At 40.2% G+C, this 21,600-nt stretch overlaps 1 protein-coding gene across 2 annotated transcripts in view; it reads right to left on the reverse strand.

Annotated features, from left to right (window-relative positions):
* CTF18 (P-loop containing nucleoside triphosphate hydrolases superfamily protein) overlaps nucleotides 1-21,600 on the reverse strand; it is a 49,031-nt gene that overhangs the window by 17,201 nt on the left and 10,230 nt on the right. For both annotated transcript variants that reach the window (XM_088969835.1, XM_088969846.1), the window contains exons 2-7: nucleotides 16,375-16,436; nucleotides 13,317-13,454; nucleotides 12,891-13,166; nucleotides 12,621-12,707; nucleotides 11,807-11,908; nucleotides 11,668-11,733 (exon numbers count right to left, since the gene is read on the reverse strand). In XM_088969835.1, the coding sequence (XP_088825961.1) occupies nucleotides 11,668-11,733; nucleotides 11,807-11,908; nucleotides 12,621-12,707; nucleotides 12,891-13,166; nucleotides 13,317-13,454; nucleotides 16,375-16,436 (731 nt within the window). The remainder of the gene's footprint in view (nucleotides 1-11,667; nucleotides 11,734-11,806; nucleotides 11,909-12,620; nucleotides 12,708-12,890; nucleotides 13,167-13,316; nucleotides 13,455-16,374; nucleotides 16,437-21,600) is intronic.

Here is a 21,600-nt window from a genome sequence, read left to right on the forward strand (position 1 = left end):
GGCTGCAACCACAAACAGCCGCCAACCAGATTTGACGGAGTCGTCCGGCAAACAGCAAGTCGTCGCCCGGTAGCCGCGGTCGTTCCCAAGTACAGCAAACTGGAGTTCCCTTCTTACAATGGCACCGGAGACCCTTTGGGGTGGCTATACCAATGTGAGCAGTTCTTTCGCAACCAGCGGACGGAGGACAGAGACAAGGTAAGCCTACCTGCATTCCACTTGACGGAAGAAGCGCAACTCTGGTTCTATCGATTGGAACAGGAGGAGCCCGGGCTCAGTTGGACCCAATTCAAATCCTACTGCCTCCTCAGGTTTGGGCCCCCATTGACGAGCAACCCGTTAGGTGAACTGATCAACCTCAAATAGACGGGAACGGTGGCTGAATACCAACGCCAATTCCAGACTCTCCTTGCCAGAGCAGCTTTGGTGCGACCGGACTAGCAGGTAGACATGTTCACTGCAGGGCTAGCAGAACCCTTGAGGGTGGATGTGGAGATGCAACACCCCCCCAACCTAGTTACAGCCATGAATCAAGCTCGCGCCTTCAAACGCAAGCTGCAGCTCAGCCGCAGAACCTTCAGTATGGGGCAGCCGCCGACATCATGGGCACCCCCGGAAACACCCGGAATGGCCCCTTCTTCCGCAACTAGCCGAGAACAAAACTCATACGAGCAACGTCCCCAGGTCGGCATCCAGTATGGGAAGCAGCATGGTGGCACCCCACATTAAATGCTTGTCCATAGCCGAGATGGCAGATCGCCGGGCAAGGGAGCAGTGTTTCAACTGTGACGATCTTTATTCAGCGGGACACTGGTGCAAGAGACTTTTTTGCCTCTTGGACGAACAAGAGGAAGATGAGGATGAACCCGCAGTGTTCAAACCCAAGATCTCCCTCCACGCAATCACCGAAATAAAGACCTCTCAAACTATGCAGTTATAGGCACGGGTGGCAGGGAAACCAGTATGGATCCTTGTTGATTCAGGAAGCACACACAATTTTGTAAGTGAGCGAGCTGCCCTTCAGTTGAAATTACCTAAGGAAATCAGACCAAGACTGGTAGTCGTAGCAAACGGTGAAAGGGTTCACAGTCCCGGAACCTAAATCCTTCTCTACTGATTTATTTGTGCTATCCTTGGATGAATTTGATATAGTTCTTGGAGTAAAATGGTTGATCACCCTAGGCCCAATCCTATGGGATTTCAGCGCCCTAACAATGACATTCCACTTGAATGGGAAACAAGTTACTTGGTAGGGAACCAGGGTAGAAGCAAAAAAACCACAGGTTCATACGCTTCAGGGGGAAACGACGCATACAGCGAATATGGACAAGCTCCTCACCGATTTTTCAGATGTGTTCCAAGAACCCAAGGGACTTCCTCCTTCCTGAGCGTGAGATCATCGGATCCCTCTGGTGACGGGTTTAGAACCAGTCGTCGTCCGGCCTTACCGCTACCCACATCTGCAGAAAGACAAGATAGAGAAGCAGTGTGCTGAAATGATGAAACAGGGGATCATCCGCCTTAGCCATTCTCCCTTCTCCTCGCCGATTCTGTTGGTAGCAAAGCAGGATGGTACTTGGAGGTTTTGTGTGGACTACAGAGAGCTCAATAACAGAACTGTCAAGGATAAATTCCCTATTCCCATTGTGGACGAGTTGTTGGATGAACTTCATGGTGCTTAGTACTTCTCAAAATTAGACCTCAAGTCGGGATACTTTCAGGTCCGAATGGTTTCCGAGGACGTAGAGAAAACTGCCTTCAAAACTCATCATGGCCACTTTGAGTTTTTAGTCATGCCGTCCGGTTTCACCAACGCCCCATCTACATTCTAGTCTCTAATGAACGAGGTATTTCAGTCCCACCTTCGCAGATTTGTTTTAGTGTTCTTTGACGACATTTTAGTTTACAGTAAATCTTGGATAGAACACGTGCATCATCTACGGACTGTTTTTGAGCTCCTGTGCTAACACAAGCTCTTCCTTAAACGGTCCAAGTGCTCTTTCGGGGAGCGCCAGGTTCTGTACTTAGGTCATGTCATCAATGGGCAAGGTGTCATGGTGGACAGTTCCAAAATCCAAGCAATCAAGGAATGGCCCAAACCCCAATCTGCCAAGGCTCTCCGCAGGTTCCTGGGTCTGACAGGATACTACTGCAAATTTGTACAAAATTATGGCCTGTTGGCTGCCCCATTAACCAGCCTGCTAAAGAAGAATGCCTTTCATTGGGACGACGCAGCCGATGTGGCTTTTGCAAATTTAAGGGATGCCCTCTCCTCCACCCTAGTTCTGCAATTGCCAAACTTTGACCTCGAGTTTACAGTCGAGTGCGATGCATTCGGAATAGGTATTGGAGTCGTAGTACAGCAACAAGGGCACCTAATTGCCTTCTTTAGCCGCAAACTTGCTGACCGACATTTAAAATTACTTGCCTACGAACACGAACTGATTGGGTTAGCTAGAGCAATCCAACATTGGAGACCGTACTTGTGGGGAAGGTCATTCATCGTCAAAACTGATCACTATAGCTTCAAGTACTTGTTGGAGCAACGACTCACCATTTCTCCTCAACAACATTGGGTTAGCAACCTGTTTGGTTTTGATTTCCGGGTAGACTACAAGGCTGGATCCTTTAATCGCGTTGCGGATGCTGTCTAGGCGTGACAGAGACACTATGCTCCTTTGTGGGATTTCCCATCCCCGAATCACCTTGTTAGGCAACATCAAGAAGGCGCTGCCACAATCACCAGAGTGGACGGCCCTTGTTCAGAAAATTCAGTCCGGAGCCGCCGACTCCACTTGGTCCCTTCATGATGGGCTGGTGTATACAAAGGTCAGGTACATCTTCCAGTAGATTCCTCTTTAATTCCTTCCATCATCTCAAGTATTCATAACTCCACCCATGAAGGCACTCAGAAGACACTGCATCGCGTCCAAGCTGATTTCCATTGGCAAGGTATGAAAACTTCTATTCGGGACTTTATCCATAATTGCTCCACGTGTCAACAGCACAAATGGGAGAATCTACATCCGGCTGGCCTTCTTCAGCCCCTCTCGATTCAAGCACAAATCTGGGCTGATATCTCCATGGGTTTCATTGAGGGCCTACCCAAGGTTGGCGGAAAATTAGTTCTTTACATGGTTGTGGATCGCTTCTCTAAGTACGCCCATTTCATCCCTCTGTCACATCCGTACAGTGCTACATCAGTCGCCCACGTTTTTTTTTTATGAATAATAGTAAGTTTATTGATTCAGAAGCAAATTAGAGTGAGTTCATACATCATCCCAGTGAGAGGCGGGAGTTGCAGCCCCTCCTTGAAATTTATAAGTAAACTAGGAAAGAAAAACAGGAATCACAACTGAGCCCAAAATAATTCTTCCCTATTTACCCCTTGCTTAGCTAACACATCTGACAAGGTATTTGCTGATCTCCCCACCCACTGTACAGTGACCAACATATTCCTTGTCAACCAACTAAATTTCTTCATTTCATTCTTATATTGCCACATAGCCTCTTCAGAATTTTTCAACCAACCCACCACCACTTTGGGATCCCCCTCGATTATTAGTTGGTGTACCCCCAGCTGGTTTGCAAATTGGACCCCTTGTACAGCAGCTAAAAGTTCTGCCCTGATGGAATTCTCAATTCCCAAAGGACCTGAGTAGAGCAACAAAATCTCTCCCTTCTCATTTCTCAAAGCACCCCCCCCTCCAGATAATCCTGGATTACCCATGCTGCTTCCATCAAAGTTCAACTTAATTGAGCCTTCGGGTGGAGGAGATCAGTCGCCCATGTTTTCTTTACGTATGTTTTCCGTTTACATGGGTTGCCGGAATCTATTGTCAGCGAGAAGGACCCAGTTTTTACTAGTGCCTTCTGGAAGGAATTGTTTCAATTACATGGTACCGCCTTAGCTTTTTCCTCCGCGTATCATCCTCAGACAGATGACCAAACGGAGGTGGTGAACCATATGATCAAAATGTATCTCCGTTGTTTTGTTGGAGATCAACCGCGACAGTGGGTTGATTGGCTTCCTTGGGCCGAGTATTGTTATAACACTGCCTATCATTCTTCCCTCGGAATGACACCTTTCCGGGTCGTCTATGGCCGTGACCCTCCTCGTTTGTTATCCTATGAGCCTGGTTCTACTCGTTTGGAGGAGATTGATCATTCCCTACAAGAGCACGATGCCCTTCTAGCTGAAGTTTCTCTTCGCTTGCAACAGGCACAACTACGCATGAAGCATGCCTATGACCAGCATCATCGAGAATTGTCATTTGACCCAGGACAGTTTCTGTGGTTGAAGTTTCAGCCCTATCGGCAATGCTCCTTGCGACACAGGGCTGCTCCTAAATTAGCTCCTAAATTTTATGGATCCTTCAAGGTTTTGTTGTGGATTGGTACGGTTGCATACCAGTTGGAATTGCTAGAGCACGGCAGAATCCATGATGTTTTCCACATTTCCCTACTTAAGCCGTTTACGGGTATTCCTCCCGACCGAGTTCCCCCCTTACCACCCTTGAAAGACGGCAAACTCATCCCCCAACCTCAGGCCCTTGTTCGCTCCAGAATCAATCGGGGTGTTCTCGAAGTCCTGGTGCAATGGGACGGCTTGCCATCAACCGAGGCCACCTGGCTCCCCTTGATTGAGTTCCAAGACCCATTTATTGGGAAGAAATATTGCCGCCGGCAGTAGCAGTGATTTGGTGTTCTCACCGGATTCTAGATAGTTACAGTCCATCTTATCTTATCTGCTTTCAGTAAGGATTAGTAGGAAGTCTAATCTATCTTAGGGAGTCTTATCTATCTTAAGTAGGGAGCCTTATCTAGGGAGTCTTGTCTATCTTATCTGTAAGTGGTATAGATTAGCAGGGAGTCTTCCTACAAGGAGGACTCTTATCTCTTGTAATCTCCTATTTAAGGAGCTGAGAATATTGAATAAAATCATCGAAATTTTCAGTCAAGAAAGAGAGCAAAGGAGAGTTGGTGATCTCTTGAACAAATCACCTTTAGGGCGGCAAGATAGGTTCTTCAAGAAAAGGGAGGAACAAGGGAAAACAGGAGGTTTTCCCGTGGACCGACCCGTGACGAGATCCTATTCGCGGGCCCTTAACAATACAGCTCTGCCACACTCATCATATCATGTTACTTGACTGCCCAACACTACCCAATACAACATTGCTGATCGAAAAAAAAAAAAAGAAAGAAATAAAAAAAGGAAGCCATTCTATTAAATTTTCCTTTTACCTAAGCGGCATTCTCCAATCATACAAAACTCGGGATGCACCTCTACATTTCACCCATCCCACTCTAATTCTATGGAAAAAGTTATCCTCGTTCTCTCTCTTATTAGAAACTATTGAACTAATGAAACGTAAACTGAGGCATCCATAGGTCTCCAATTTGCATCCCACTTCTCACCCCTACTATTATTAAATTAACATTGCATATAGTCCACTTTAGTCCTACTTATCTTTAAACATCTTGATTCAACAATATTCCTCCATAAATCTAATATCTATTTTAATTGCATTCTATTTTCAGCAATTAATATTATCTCATAAATAAATAGAATAGACCATGGAACATCCTCCTCAACAGTCCTAGTCAATCTATCCACGGCTAGTGCGAAAATATAAATGCTAAATGCTAACCTTGATGAAGATGTGGTTACCCACAATTAACCAAATGCTTGATCTTAGGTTTCCCCAATTTGTTGGACTTGAATTTCACCCTTAAAAGCCATCTTCCACCATACAACTTCAAATTTTATTACCTACTAATAGATTCTATGATCCTTCTATCCCTGAAAATTGGTCCCATTTAGATGGATTTTCTTCTCTTTGGTTTTGTCTTCTTTAGATCACCCAAAGCATGGATTTTATTTTACCACTAACAGATCACAGCTAAGGGTCATTACCCAATGTTGGTCTCAGCTCTACGATCATGGAGGGTTGGACTGGACAGGATAAATGCCTAACCTTTGGGTGGATTTTTACATGATGTTGCCGCTCTCAGACTGGAACCTGCATTCTCACACTTGTCAGCCCAAGATTCTGTAATTGCACCAAGCAATTACCCCTTGTTAACAGATTACAAAATATTTTATTAATTCATGAAGAAAAATAAATAAATGAAATCAATTAATCAAAAACCAGACTGAACATTGGAGTGGAGCAGATAGGGCCCTAGTTTATGGTTCAATCATTTCAAACACTGACATCAAAAAGACATCATAAATAAGTAAATTTTAAGATATAAAAATACAAAATATAAAGCAAGGTTCAAAGTATCGATATGTATCCACCGATATGGGCCGATACGTATCGTGTTGATGGCTTACCGATATGCCCTTCCAGGGGTTGTATCGGGTCAGCCACCGGTTCAGAGGGTAGCCAGGCCTTAAACCGACCCCTCTGAACCGGTTTCGAAAAAAATAAATAAAACTAAAAAAATGTACCAAGGCATATCAGCCGGTGTCAATATTTGGAACCTTGATATAAAGAAACCCAACTCAACCAGATCTTGGCCAAAGTCAGTCTTTTTCTATATCCCTGGTGGTTAATATTTCAGATCTGGAAATGGTCCAATTTCTAGTTGGACTTAGTTCAACCAGGTGATGCTGTCTAGTCCAGTTTCAGAACATGAAACACAGCAGGAATACAGAATCCTAGCTTGTCAAATAATAATGCAGTTGAGCCATCTGGCTCAATAACCCCATTTAATGCTACATACAAATCCACTCTGCCTACATTAGGTTGGAAGGTCTACCATAGAGTTGATGCAGGAGACAACATGCCAAATATGGAGTTTTCTGCATTTTTATGTATTTTTTGTCATTTTAGATGTATGTGCAATCCTGCCTTAAGTAGGTTTTTTTAGTTATATTTTAAAGTTTCAGAACCAGTTGGTAAGTAGTTAACAGTAATTCAATTTTCTAAGGACAATGGCAATTATGTAAGTTTTAGTTTCCTAGTTCTAGGATTGGCCACCCCAATAGCATCTATATGCATGTATATGTGTAGAGTCAAAAACATGGAGACAGATATTGGAGTGCTATTTGGATGTTTTTTCTGCATGTTATCATCATCTAAGCCTTATCCAAACTATATTGGGTAGGCTACATGAACCCTGTTTTGCCATTCTATTCTGTTTGTTACCATATCCCATTGTTAAATTATGAGAACTTTTTTTATCAATTTGTTAAATTATGAGCATTTAAATCATTTCTTGCTACATTGGCACATATCCTTTTGGTTCGCCCCTAGCCCTTCTGGCCCCTCCAACTTGCAACAGATCACTCCTCACAGGTTCTATCAGTGGTCTTCTATGCATGTGACCAAACCATCTTAGTCTACTTCCACTCATTTTATCACATACTGGAGCTACGGTTCCTTCGAATGGCTTTTTTTCTGATCCTACCCTTTCTAGTTTTTCCACTCATCCATCTCAAGCATATATATATTTCCATAACACTCATTTTTGGGCATGTCGTTGCTTGACTGCCCAACACTCTGCCCCATGACAGCACAGTTTTCTGCATATTATGCTTGTGGTGATTCCCATACCTTAGAGTGATTCTACATTCCTAGTACCCTGTTGAGTGATTCTCAGTTTTCTCTCTCTACTTTCCCTTTAATCTCTTTTGTCATAAATTATTTTCTCTTTAACCTTTCAAGAGGTCATTAGGCTATCCATCCATAAGTTCTTCATTGAAAGGTATTCATTTAACATCCCCAGAGGACTGAAAAACTGGTTGAGTAAGTTACCTTTGAAATTTCATCAAAACCTGAAATTTTCCTATTCTGGCCATTTTTTTCTTTTTGCTAAAACCTTCTCCAATCACTCCCATTCTTTAAGATAATCAAAGAAAAGGAACTTCATTAAAGAAAAAAGAGAGTACATTAGGAAGGTGATAAGACATCACCCAAGAGAAGAAAACTAAACACCAAAAACACAACTCAAAGGCCTTTTGTAGATTGATTTAAAGTGATTCACAAGGATTCTTGAAATCTCATCTTGACTCTCAAACACCTCCCCATTCATTTCCATCTTAGTCACCAAATTCCTTTTTTCTACCATTGGCCAATCCGTGGAAAATTTTAATGTTTCCATCTCCCTCCTTAATCCACTTATGTCTTGACTTTTGCCTCCAACCAATCTCCTCTCTAAGAAGATTTTGTTCTAGCTCCTTCCTCAAGTTCCACCGCAATTGTCTCTCTTGTTCATTATGGTTCCCTTGGTGCTCTTTTTTTGATAGATCTCCTTTGGTGCCCTTTCTCATCTAATTCCTCAATCCAGGAACTCAAACTAAGCTTTTATTGTTCTAATCTCCCAAAATTATCCTTGTTCCACTCCGTTATTTTGGACCTAAGCCTTTGTACGTTCTTTTGAAATCTAACCCCCTTCCACTTTACCCCCCTTACATGTGTAGAAGAGATGAAAAGATCAAGGCAAGAAGGTTTTGTGTATAAATTGGACCTTGAGAAAGCCTATGACTTGGTGGTTTGGTCTTTCCTTCTAGAGGTGCTGAGTAACTATGGCTTTGTAAGGAGATGATGTAATTGGATGAATTGTTGTATCAGCTCTTGTCATTACTCTATCTTGGTCAATGGAATGGTCGGGACTTTTTCCCAGCTTGTAAAGGATTATGACAAGGTGATCCCTTATCACCTTTCCTATTCACTCTTGTAATGGATGTATTTAGAAGGTTAATTTCAAAAGCTGATTGGGAAGTGTTGATAAGAGGTTGGAGAGTTAGAAAAAATGAGATTCTAGTTGCCAATCTTCAATTTGCAGATGATACTACAATCTTCTGTGAAGAGGGAGACATTAAGAAGGCTAGGAACCTAAAGGAGTTAATTAGGTCTTTTGAGAGGATCTCTTCTGAAAATCAATCTTGAGAAGAGTTGCATTGCATGTGTTAATTTGGAGGAAAGGATTTTAGAATCTTTAGTGGATTGTCTAGACTCTAGAATGCTCTACACCTCTTGGCCTTTGACTTACTTAGGTCTTCCCCTAGGAACTAACCCTAAGAGAGCAGATTTTGGAACCCAATCTTGAGAAGACTAAAAAGAGACTGGCTGCTTGGTAAAAGAATTATATCTCTTTGGGAGGTAGAATTACATTGATAAGAGTCATTCTTGCTAATTTGCCAATTTATTTCCTTTCTCCCTTTAGGATCCCTCCTAGGGAGGCAAAGAAGCTAGAGAAAGTCAGGAGGGATTTTTTGTGGGAGTTGGGAGAAGTAAAAAAGATCATCTAATCAAGTGGAGGATTGTTTGTAAGAGTAAGGAGGGTGGCTTGGGGATAGGGAATGTGGTCCAAAAGAATGCAACCTTGTTAGGACAGTGGTTGTAGAGATGGGCTCTAGAAAGGGAGAGATTGTGGCATGAGGTGGTCCCAAGCATTGGTAGTGTTTTAAAAGCGCAAGGGCCAATTTGCACCTAAGGCACAAGGCACAAAAATACAAAAAAAAAATTCTAAACAAATGTCAGAAAATTCAAAAAAATCCAAAAAAATCAAAAATGCAAAAAATAAAAATGTATATATATATATATATTAAACATAATATTAATAAAAAATATAAACTTAAATTTTAAAATAAATGTTTTATAAAACCTATTATCTAAAATTAAAATACATAAACATAACATGTAAAGAGTTTTAAATGAAAATTTAAAAATAAAATCAAACATATAAAGCACTTTCAAGCATGTAAAACCCATAATCTCTTTTCTTTCTTCAATTGCATTACTTCAAGTAGTTAAAGTGATGTAAAACATATTGCACTCCTAATTCTATAAGCTGCCTTTGTACTACACCCCTTGAGGAAAGTCCAAACAAGTCCATGTTAGGGTTTGCCTCGAGGGGCGTGGTCGGGGATCCAGGGGTGGAGGCCCTAGCATAAAATTCTAAAAAGACACATGCCTAGGCCGAGGCGCAAGGCACATAAGGCATGCGCCTTTTGAAAGGGTTGTGCCTAGGACCTTGGTGAGGCGCATACCCTAAAATGCACCACACTTGTGTGCCTAGGCACGCCTTTCAAATCACTGATTCATGGTTAACTGGAAATGGATGGGATGTTAGTGTGTCTCATTAGGCTACTTTGGCAACTCCTTGAAAGGAAATCCATGGCTTGCTTCCTCAGTTTCTTAGGTTTGTTAGGTATGATGTGTGTTCTAAAAACTTTGTTTATTTCTAGGAGGATGTTTGGGTTGGTAACTCTGCTCTTAGGGATCTCTTCCCCTCTTTTGTACTCTGCTCTTAGGGATCTTGTCTCAAAAGTCCTTACACCTCTTGTTACTCCATTGGGGATGAATTGGGATTTTGGTTTCCGTAGAGGGTTAAGGGAGGAGATTGATGCCATAAATGGGTTCTTGAATTCGCTTTCTAATGTTTACTTGGATCCCCTTTCTTCAAATAAAAGGGTTTGGTCTCCTCATCCTAAGGGCTCTTTTTTGTGTGCTTCTTTCCTCAAGTCCCTTTGTCAATCCTCTAAGGCTCACGTATTTCCCTTCAAGGAAGTTTGGTGCAGGCCTGTCCCCCTAAAGTTATTGCTTTTTGCTGGGAAGTGTTCTATGGGAAGGTAAACACCTTGGACAACTTGCAAAAGAGAAGACCCTCTCTGTGTTTATCCCTGCACTGGTGTACTCTTTGCAAATCTAATGGTGAAGATTATTAACACTTATTTATTTCTTGTCTTGATGCTGCAGAATTATGGGATTGGTTTTTCTCTGTCTAGGTGCAGGTGGAATTTGCCCTCAGAGATAAGCCTACTATTTGACCTGTACAAGAGCTGAATGATTTGGTCTATTTGGGAAGACAGAAATGTATGAATTTTTCATGAGAAGGAAAAAAGTTTACAAGAACTCAAGGAGTGTGTGTTGACCAGAAAAATACATGGTGAAAAACCTTGGACTACTTTCATCAGTTTTCTTTTAATGATATTTAGAGAAACTGAACTGCGATAGAGCAAGCATAGTCTGGACCCCACTGCTACAAACTTATTTGAAGTTGAACTTTGACAGTAATCAAGGAAACCCAGGCCCCTCTGAAATAGGAGGGTTGGTGAGAGACAAGGATGGTCTTTATTTCGCACTTTACTCAGGCCTGGTGTGGAAGGTAATTTCTACAAGGGCTGAACTGCTTGCTACACTACAAGGAATCCAGATTAAAACCAGCTAAGTGTGGAGAAGTTAATAATTAAAGGAGATTTCAAGGTGGTGGTAAGGTGGCTGCAAGATCCGAACTCTATCACTTGGTGGTATAGAGATGAAATCAAGAAATTCAAGTGCCAAACAAGAGACTAGTAGGGAAATGTTGTACTGAGCTCAGCTATAATTGGTTTTCTTGTTTAATTTGTTTTTACCTTTGTTATGGGAGAAGTCGCAACTCACACCTCTCTAATGGTTGTTTGTACTGACCTCACCCTTGAACTAATCATTTATCAAAAAAAAAAAAATCTATTTCACACCCCTAGTTTGTTTCTGCAATTGTCTTTACTCTTCCGCCTTTTTCTTCTTTTGCCAACCAATACGTTACCTCTTTGATGGTGTGTGTGTGTGTGTGGAATAAAATAAAAGCATTTACTACCAAGACTACTTAGTATATGCACCTAGTACCATCCAATAAAACAATATTCATCATTTAAGAAAGCATATCGCTTACCATCTTTAGAATAACCTCAACAGCACCCTTCCCTTCACCAAGAGCTCCATCTATTTCATCAATTACCTGTAATAGTATAATAAAATCATTACTCATTCTAGAGACAAATTTATCATGGAACATTGAAAATGAAACCCACCAAGCACTTGGGTTTTGAATCAGCTATGACAGAATTCATCTGCACTACATCAAGGATTTTTGCTTCAATTGTTGATGATGACCGATCATCACTAGCATTAATCTGTGCAAAAAAAATGATGAGTTCTCCAAAGCCTTTTTTTGGAATGGATAAAAGATATTAAGCCACTCAACGGAAAAATGAAGAAAACAGCAAACATATATATACATATTAAACAGACTAAGGATGAGTATCTGGTTGAGCCATACTGGGAAGGGATGAACGATGGTTACACTTTGTGCTGCTAAAGGTTGCATTGGAAATTGGTTTTCTCCCATACATAAACACCTTTAAACTTCACTTTTTCCCTTCTTTTAACAACATTCTTCTATTTTCAGCACCCACCAAGTGTTAGTGGGAAGGTCTATTATCAACCCTACATCAAGATCAGTCCAGCCCAAGGCCCAAACTGAAACTTCAAGCTAAAGCTGGGCAAGGACTGGTGCCAGATCCGAGCATAGCCCAATCTCATACTTCATGCCTCCAGCCAAGCTATACTTAGGTTACAAACAGTACCACCTGAACCACAAACACGTCACAGTTGATGTGCAAAGCATGATATATACCTGTCCATGAGATTGTCTCCTGGACATTGGTCCACCAAGAGAATTTTGGTGTGATAAAATTTTACCTTCTATGGTGTATGTTTTTTTAATGAATCAATCATGACATTGAGAAGCAACAAAAAGACAATGACAAAAAAATAAAATACCATGAAATAAAATAGTTATACAGATGCAAGAAGAAAAAATGGATAGAAAGAAAGATCTGACACCTCTACAACACGGTAACCACAGTGTTTAGCAGCTACATGTGCAAGTGTTGTCTTTCCAAGACCTGGGGGACCACAAAGTAAAAGAACCTGCAAAAAGGAACATGTTCAGTTAATAACCATCCAAACGGTTAAACAAGTTCAGAACATAGAAACACTATATATTGGACTAATAGCTTAACCAACCATATGCATCAGTTTCTGTTGCAGTAAAATGAAAATGAACTGAAATTCATTGATTTCTGTTCAACATAAATAAATCACACAGCTCACCTTCTGCTCTGGTGGACCATTAAACCTTGACTTCTTGTTCCAGAATTCCCGGATGTCCTCCAAATTGGTATTTTCTCCCTCCAAATGGTTCAAATGTTTAAACGTTCTATTGCTCAAATGGAATCCTTTATTCTTTCCGTTAGGAACCATGTTAGAGGGTTTTTTTTGTTGAGTACGTGAAGAGTGTCTTCTCAAAGCAGACAATACATCATCTGTAGTGCTCCTAATTTCAGATCCAAATACACAGGAATCCCATTGCTTCAACCATAGGAGGACCTAGAAGACAAAAACAACGTACCATGAACTATTGAAGCCCAAACAAACAAATAGCATTATTAGATAACTCCAAAAAATAAAGAAGCCCCTAAATTTTTACTTGAAAGGAGTTACAGCATAGCATTGCAAATTTTCAAGAAATCCATGTACCTCACGATTTGTCTGCTCATCACTTAGAAGCTCAGCAAACGCATTTGGAGCATATTTATCCACCCAAAGTTCTTCAGTAACAACTGGCATTTCAGGAAGGATAGAATCACTAGGAGATGCAGAGCTTACTTTCAAAGCCTTCAACACCACAACCATGATCAATTAGGGAATGTCTAATACACATAAGTAAAAGTACCTACTCCCTGTGCAACTTTCAAATATAAATTTCAAAATGCTGTTTACAGTTTACCATCAAATAATCCTTTACAGTTTTATGAATGTATCAACTAGTCAACCAACTAGTCAGTTGAGGGCCAGACGAGCTGCATCACTAACTAGTTGGTTGATGATGCAGTCACTTAGGATGACTAAGTGTCAACTACGTTTACTAGTCAACCACAAAGTCATTTTAAAGCTTTATGTGTTTGTTTTATACTCTAAATTATTTGTGTTGGAACATGATTGGAGGATGATATATAAAATAGAAAAAAGCATAAAACAAAACAAGGCAGCAAAGGAGTTCTTTTTAAGTTTTCTTCCAATCAGTGGCATGTTAGCATGGAGTTGCCACAAATAAAAAACATAGTCAAAGTTGTACTCTTTCTTTGGAAAACAAAGGTTGTGATTCCCTATCCAGCCTAGCTTTTTCCTTTGTTTGCAAAACAAAGGCTGTAAACTAAATGCCCAATATCATTCTTTTTCTTGCACCATTGTAGTCTATATGAACTTGTTTATGAGATTGCATCAATATCTTTTTTTTTTTTATGAATGAATATAATTTATTAAATCAGAAATATGAGGAAATACAAGAGACCCAAGAGGAGGCATGAGTTGTTACCTCTTCTAACAAGTATTACATCAAGTAAAAACAGAACTGACCAGAATTAACCAGAACTAAAATTACAAAGCAGCCCAAAATAAGTGTTCCCTTGAAGCCCCTTGCTTAGCTAACCCATCCACTAAGGAATTTGCTGATCTTCCCACCCAAAGAAAGGTAACAGTCATGTTTCTTGTGGTCCAGTTGACTTTCCTTAACATATCTCTATGTCGCCACATAGCTGAAGCTCGTTCTGTCAGCCATCCCACAACAATCTCAGAGTCCCCTTCAACTACCAAGTGCTGAACTCCTAATTGTTCTGCAATCTCAGTGCCTTGTACCACCGCTAACATCTCAGCTCTATTGGAGTCTCCTATTCCCACAGGGCCTGAAAAAAATGCTAATATTTTGCTTTCATTATCCCTCAGCACCCCTCCTACCCCCGATGGGCCTGGGTTTCCTTGGCTGCTTCCATCAAAATTCAGCTTTACCCATCCTTCAGGTGGAGGCATCCACACTACAGATTTCCTGTCCTTCCTTGTATGGCTGTTAGCCACCGCTATCCAGTTTCCCCAAAAATCATCAAAGAAGAATGTATGAAATAAGTCCATAGTTCTTAACCAATGAATGGCCCTAGTTAAGATACAGTCCTCAACAGCTAGAGTGCTTCTTTCCTCCTCCTTAAATACCCTTGCATTCCTTTCTTCCCAGATTGTCCACAAGGTGGCTACTCTAAGACATCTCCACATTAAATTTAGAGCATATCTTTTTTTATCAAAAAATCAGTGCCTAGGCACCGACTATTGAATCAACCAAAGAAGACAAAATGACTAGTCATCACTTTCACCACATTGACAACACTGATCTTTTAATCATATATTAATGTAACAAATTGAAATTTGACCAATATTCAGTTCCAAGAAGTAAAACAGGCAAGGCTTAAAAAGGTTAATGTATTTTGTACTTGCAAATTTTTCCTCAATAAAGTATCAACTGTTGATGCTTTTGAAGGGATAACTCATATGATTTTTTCACTGCAAGCTTTTGTTAAATCATCGCATCATTCAGACTTTAGTGGACTGAAATTTGAAGCTTCTATTGTTGAGTATATTACTTTACTAATTTGGCTCCATATATTACCTCATAAAACCTATTTGAATTTGTTCTTTTTGTATTTTATAGATAGAAATATTAAAGAGAAAGGAGAAAAGCAATATAAAGAAAGGGACCAGAAGAAAGCAACACAAAAACAACCAAGGGAACCACCTCCTAAAAACAAGACTGCTTACGGCAAAGCAACAAAGCACCTAAAACCCCAAAAAGAAAATGCCAAAGTTAAACCCTAAGTTCCACCACTCAAAGACCAAAAAGAAAAGCAAATGGACTAATGGTAAGAAAATGCAACTTTCCTCAACAAACCACATGTCACCAACCAAGAAGCCTTCACTGAGTACCATCCAACAGCCTTGCAGAACCATCATCGAAATATAAAAGGCACCTGGGCAATAATAAACTCATCTTGACGATGAGACAGTCCCTTTCTTCCCCACACTCTCCCTCTTCTACTGTTTATCTTTCAAATGCTACATCTCTCAAACTCCATTCTAGTAAATTTTTAACTTCCCTGAAATTATAACCTCTCATTTCTAGATCCTCAGTGCTACAAACCTAAAACCCCTTCCCTAACCTCTTCTTTCCTCATCTTCATAGACTCCCTATCAATTCCTAAGAATTCCATCTTCTGTCCTTCTAGAGCTTCATTCAAGGCCCCTTAGGTCCTTACCCATCCCATTTATTTCCATTAAGGAATAAATCACCAACAAATGCATTCCATTCTAGAGTATTTGTATAAGACATAATTTCCTATTACCTTCTTCCAAGTTCTAATACTTGCCTACCTCCACTTCATACAAAAGGAGAAGATTAGTTGGATCTTACTGATGAGATGAGTGACTAAGATTTTGATCAAATCTCCTTGGACAATGGGACATATAAATCAACAAGAAAGAAACTTTTATTTCCTGATCAGGAGAAAAATAAATATAGAAATTGTTTCAGGGGTGTAACCAGTATTTGTGATTAAGCAAGGACCAACAACAAAAGTTTGGACAGCGGTTTGGAATATTGTGGGAAGTGTCTCTCAAAGATGAATTGGAAGGTAATTTTCTAAACTTCTATCACCTTGCATGCATATTTTAGATGGTTTTCAACATGTTTCTTAGATTTACGTGAACTGTATACCTTTGTGAAAGCCTCTTGTTCTGCTCTTTCCATTAGAATACCAATTGGCTCCAAAGTCAGACCTGCATAAAGTACAAGTTGAAAAAACAAAATTCATATCTAAACAAATTGTTCTACCAAATAGTAATTGGAGGATCATGATTAAGCTATGGCAAGGTGATTAGCATGGATTGAAATACTTTGCACAAAAGGTGCATTGCTTGAGAAGAATTAACAATTAAAGTTCAATAATATACCTTCTTTACATGATTGTCAAGGCATAAAGGTGATTGTGAGACACTATCACCTAGACACAAGGATTACGAGGGAAGAAAACTAAATTATTGGTTTACTCCCTAGTTTTATATGCCAATCAACATGCATACAATTTGGAAAATTAATGCTACTTTTTACTAACAACATTGGTTTTCCTCCTAAAACATGACAAATCATCATACCTAGAAATCAGTAACATCTTAAATCTATTACTTTATATATTTCAAACACAAGACTATAAAATAGTAAAGATTTAGCAAAGCAATCACAATTTAGCTTCACAACCCCCTCCTGATGTGGAGGCGGCCCCAGTGGGAGGGACAGACTTCTATGAGAAAAGTAAAGACAGATGATTACATTTCTCTACAAGTCATAGAGATTTCTTTGAACCACCCAGAATTCACACTCAACATGTTGCAAAGGTGAGTTATGTGAGAAATCAGCTCTTCAACCAATCTAGCCTTGTTATAAAAAATTTGGTTGTTTCTTTCATCCCAAACACCCCATGTAACAACATGGGTCACTGTTGTCCAATGAAGTTGTCCTCTTCTACTGAGCCCCCTACCTTGCCATTGCCAAAGATAGTCCCTGGAGCAACCCAGCTATAACCAAAGAGGTTTAACAAATGATTCCAAATTGTGTTGTATTAATATATGATCTACAAATTCTCCAGTCCAGAGGCACAGAATACAAGTATAGAGCAAAAAATACAGTTAGCCACCATTCTTATTTTGTATTAGGTCTAAAGTGTTGATTCTCTTCAAAGCAAGCTTCCCAAACACAAACAAACTCCAGGGGGAATGTGAGAGCACCAAATCTTCTTTGCAGGAAAGTGGGAGTTAAGCTCTTCAGTAATCAATACCTTAAAGAAAGGACTTGGTTGAGAAATTACCAGTAAGTTGAAGGTTCCAAACACGTTGGTTGGGTGTCAAAGGTGAAATAAGACCTCCCTTGAGGATTGGAGGAGGTTAGTCACCTCAGCAATTTCCACATCCCTTAAGGGCCTTCTAAGGTACGGTTTCCAGTTGTTTGATTGTTTCCTTGGGAAGGAGAGGAAACATAGGCCAAGATAGTGGCTTCTTCGTTGAGGGAAAGGTTGAAAATCCTAGGGAATGAAGCTGCCAAAGTAGACTCACCCCACCCTAAATCAGTCCAAAGCTTTATTCTATTCCAATTGCTGACTCTGTATCTAATGAATGGAAAAAAGGTGTTAAAGATATAAGTTATCACTTTCCAGGGATTGGTTGCTTTTACCTGATTCAAGGAGTCTTGCTATCCCAATCATTAGCCTCCTTCTCATACTTGCTATTGATGACTACAATCACTAGGGCATTAGCTTCTAGAGGGAACCTCCACAACCATTTGCCAAGAAAGGGAAATACTCCTTTTTTTAATGCGACCAAGACCCAAACCACAACTCCTTGGATTTACTCACTTAATCCCAATTCACCAAATGACAACCCTTCTCACCACCACCTTCCCAAAGGAAATCATATTGAATCTTCTCAATCTGTTTTTTTTTCTTTTTTATTTACTTTTATTGGGATCTAGAACACAGAAAGGTAATAAATAGGCAGATTGGCAAGGAATGCTTTAACAAAGGTGAGCCTGCCCCCCTTTCAGAGATAAGAGATTGAATTGTTTTACCTTTTTATTGGAAACAAATAAAATAGAAAATTTATTGAATTAAAAAAGGATATAACAAGGTGATAAGATAGCATCCAACAAGAGAAAACAAACAAACCCAAATACTACCAACCACATCTAAGGTCCAAAGATACCAGCTTCCCAAAATCAACAATACAAGACACCCAAAACAGAAACCCATCATCCTAATAGCATCAAAACCTTGATGACATATGACATACTCCTCCCCTAATACAACAAATTGCCAGAAGAACCAAACTACAAAACCATCAAAAACTCACCAAGGAAAAGACCTTCCAAAGAAGAAGAAGAAGAAGAAAGTTTCAGGAGAATAGGGTGTGTTACAGTTCACACCCAGAAAGTTCCCTTTTAACTTAATAACGAAAATTACATCCATACCCCTGAATGGGCGCCCAAATACAATAAAATAGAAAGACAATAATGCCCCTGGACACAATACATAGCCTCAACACTCCTCAAGTTGAGTATAGATATCTATCATGCCTAGCTTGCCTAGGTTTCTATCTAGCTTCAGCTTGTGGAGACCCTTGGTAAGACAATTAGCAAGTTGATCTTTTGACTTCACAAAAGGCACACATATTTCTCCACTGGATATCCTTTCTCTAATAAAGTATCTATCAACCTCAATGTGTTTTATGTGATCATGTTGGAGTGGATTATGGACAATGTTCATAACAGCTTGTTTATCACAATACAGCCTTATTGGAACTTCATCTTGGATTCCAATCTCAAATAACAAAGTCTCTAACTAGAGTAATTCCAATACACCATAAGCCATAGCTCTATATTCTTCTTCTACACTAAATCGAGCTACAACTTATGTTAGACAGTTTTGTATGCCCTTAGCTTTAATCAGAATGATGTACATTATGAGTTTATTGTAAATGAATAAAAGTACATATTTGATTCATGCTCCCTTGGGATGTTTTTGTGTAATACCCTTAAACTTGACACTTAATGAGACTCATGTTAGTTTAGAATGTTCACAGCCAGTGGGTCGGTCTGGGGAAACCTATCCTGATAAGGCTGACACTGATGTGCCACCAAGTCGGTTGGGGTGGCTTGTCTCAGCTGCCAGGGTGAGACCCTAGGCACATGTAGTGTAGGATTAATTGAATCTTTGAACTGGACCAAATTTCCAATATTGCCCTGGACCTTGGAGATTAATGGGCAAAACTAGAAAGTTACACCCGACCCCTAGACTCGATTATGATACTGCACTAGGTGTCGGATTGGACTGTCTTTGATGTACCATTCAGTGAGATCCTTAGCGGGGGTCAAAACCTGGGTATATTGGGACAGTCTAAGAATTCATCTGAGTGGGTGATCATAGTGACAGGATCAGCCCTTTTGTCGGACAAAGGTAATGATCGGGGATGCACTCTCACTAATGGAAACCAAGGCTGCCGGCAGCCGATTTCAATCATTGAGATTTGTTTTGCAAAGTATTTTTTATATGAGATATAAAAGTATATATATTATGGTTTCTAAATTGTTTGCAAAAGGTTTTAATTCCCGGAATCCATATAAGCAGAGAGTGCAACACTGTTCCTTGCAGCCGAGGGAGAGGTCCTCTCTTGTCGAGCAGTGTTTGATCATTATGGCTGAGAGGTTAAGTGTATGACCATTGAGGGTAATACCTGATGGGCTAATCTTGCATCTGCCCACAGTCCCTGGGTGTTACAAGGTGACTTGGCCCAGGGACCACTTAGGGTAAGTGTTGGGCCCATAGAGCCCATTTGATGGGTTTCAGGGGGTGCACGATCCACAACAGTATATTCGGCCAGGCCTTGTAACAAAGGCTGGGCCGAACCCATGTGGCTGATGTGTAGATCAATGCTTGGGTCCAACGCCATACAAGGAAGCCCAACTGGACAGTAGTTAAGAAGGTTAAGTGAGCACATAAGCTTAATGGGCCTAAAGCCCATTTCGAACTAGACTTATTTAATAAGTTAAACATGGACGAATTCTAAGATGGATCAACAGATAAGATAGGGCCTTAACCCTATCCACTCAGAGAGTCCAGATCTAAATGTGATTTGGATCTGGAAACCTCCTAATAAGATTAGGAGAAGGTTGATCCAATCTGCAGATAAGATAAGGGTTTATCCTTATCACCTAAAGAGATGTTTTGATCCAAATAAGATTTGGATCAGGAACTCCTAATTGGATTAGGAGCTGATCCTTTGGGGTTACAAAGGAGGGGGCGGCAGCCTTTAGAGAAGACATACTCACATCCTCTTCAGAGCTGAAAATCATAGAAGAATGATTTCTGCAATCCTTGCAAAAATCTTTCTTGCCGCCTCCATCCTGCAGCCGCTAGACATCCAGTTCGATCTCCAACTCTGTGGGAGAAGTCAAGATTCGATCTTGACATCAGTTCTTTGTGAAAGAATTGATTGGAAGTTGTGCTCACATGCCATCCTATTGTTTCTTGCGAATGACAAAGTTCTTGGAGAAGAACACTACTGATTCTGCTCCATCCTACACAGCGCCATCTTCAGTGGGAGCAGTCTTTGGATCCTTCCTTGGGCGTGAACACCTTTGTTGGGAGATATTATTTCTTCGTATCAAGTATAATCCTCTCCTACTCTTTTTGGTTCAAATCTGGTTCAGTTTATGGTTCAAAATTGATCCTTGAAAATATGATTTTCTAAATAGGGAATGCGATTCCCAGTTGAAGGGAGAGAAAAATTTTTGAAATTCGCCCCTTTATTCCGCAAGATTTGGGCGTCCATACGATGGATCTCTCATCCCTTCAACTTATTGCTTTTTTACTTCTCCAAGATACAACATTACCTCCCACCAACACACAATAACTAGAGGTGGATCTCTTATAATCCATAGAACCTGCCCAATCAACATTAGTATAAGCCTCAACCTTGAGATGTCTATGGTTAGAGTACAACATTCCTTTGCCTAAACACTCCTTTAAGTAGGAAAGAATCCTATTAACTACCTGCATATGTGAAGTTCTAGGATTATGCATATATTAGCTCACCACACTTTTTTTATCGATAATATCAAAGTTTTATTAACAAAACATTAATTGATTGTACAAAGCATAGAAACAATAGTGAAAATGGTAAAAGGACAGTGAGAACAAAAAACACTTGTCTCTCCCCACACCCACATTCCTAATTTACAACTATGCCCAAAACAATGTCTCTCTTCCCACCCCTGGTTTGGCTAAAGCATCAACTACAAACTTAGCACATCACTTTATCCAATTAAAAGAGATTCCCATTTCTCGTCAACCACCTAAATTTCTTCTTTTCATTGTTGTAATTCCAATTTTCATTT

Source organism: Nelumbo lutea, chromosome 1 (genome assembly GCF_056320005.1).
Source record: "Nelumbo lutea isolate HS-2025 chromosome 1, American lotus-T2T, whole genome shotgun sequence".
Classification (NCBI taxonomy): Eukaryota; Viridiplantae; Streptophyta; class Magnoliopsida; order Proteales; family Nelumbonaceae; genus Nelumbo; species Nelumbo lutea.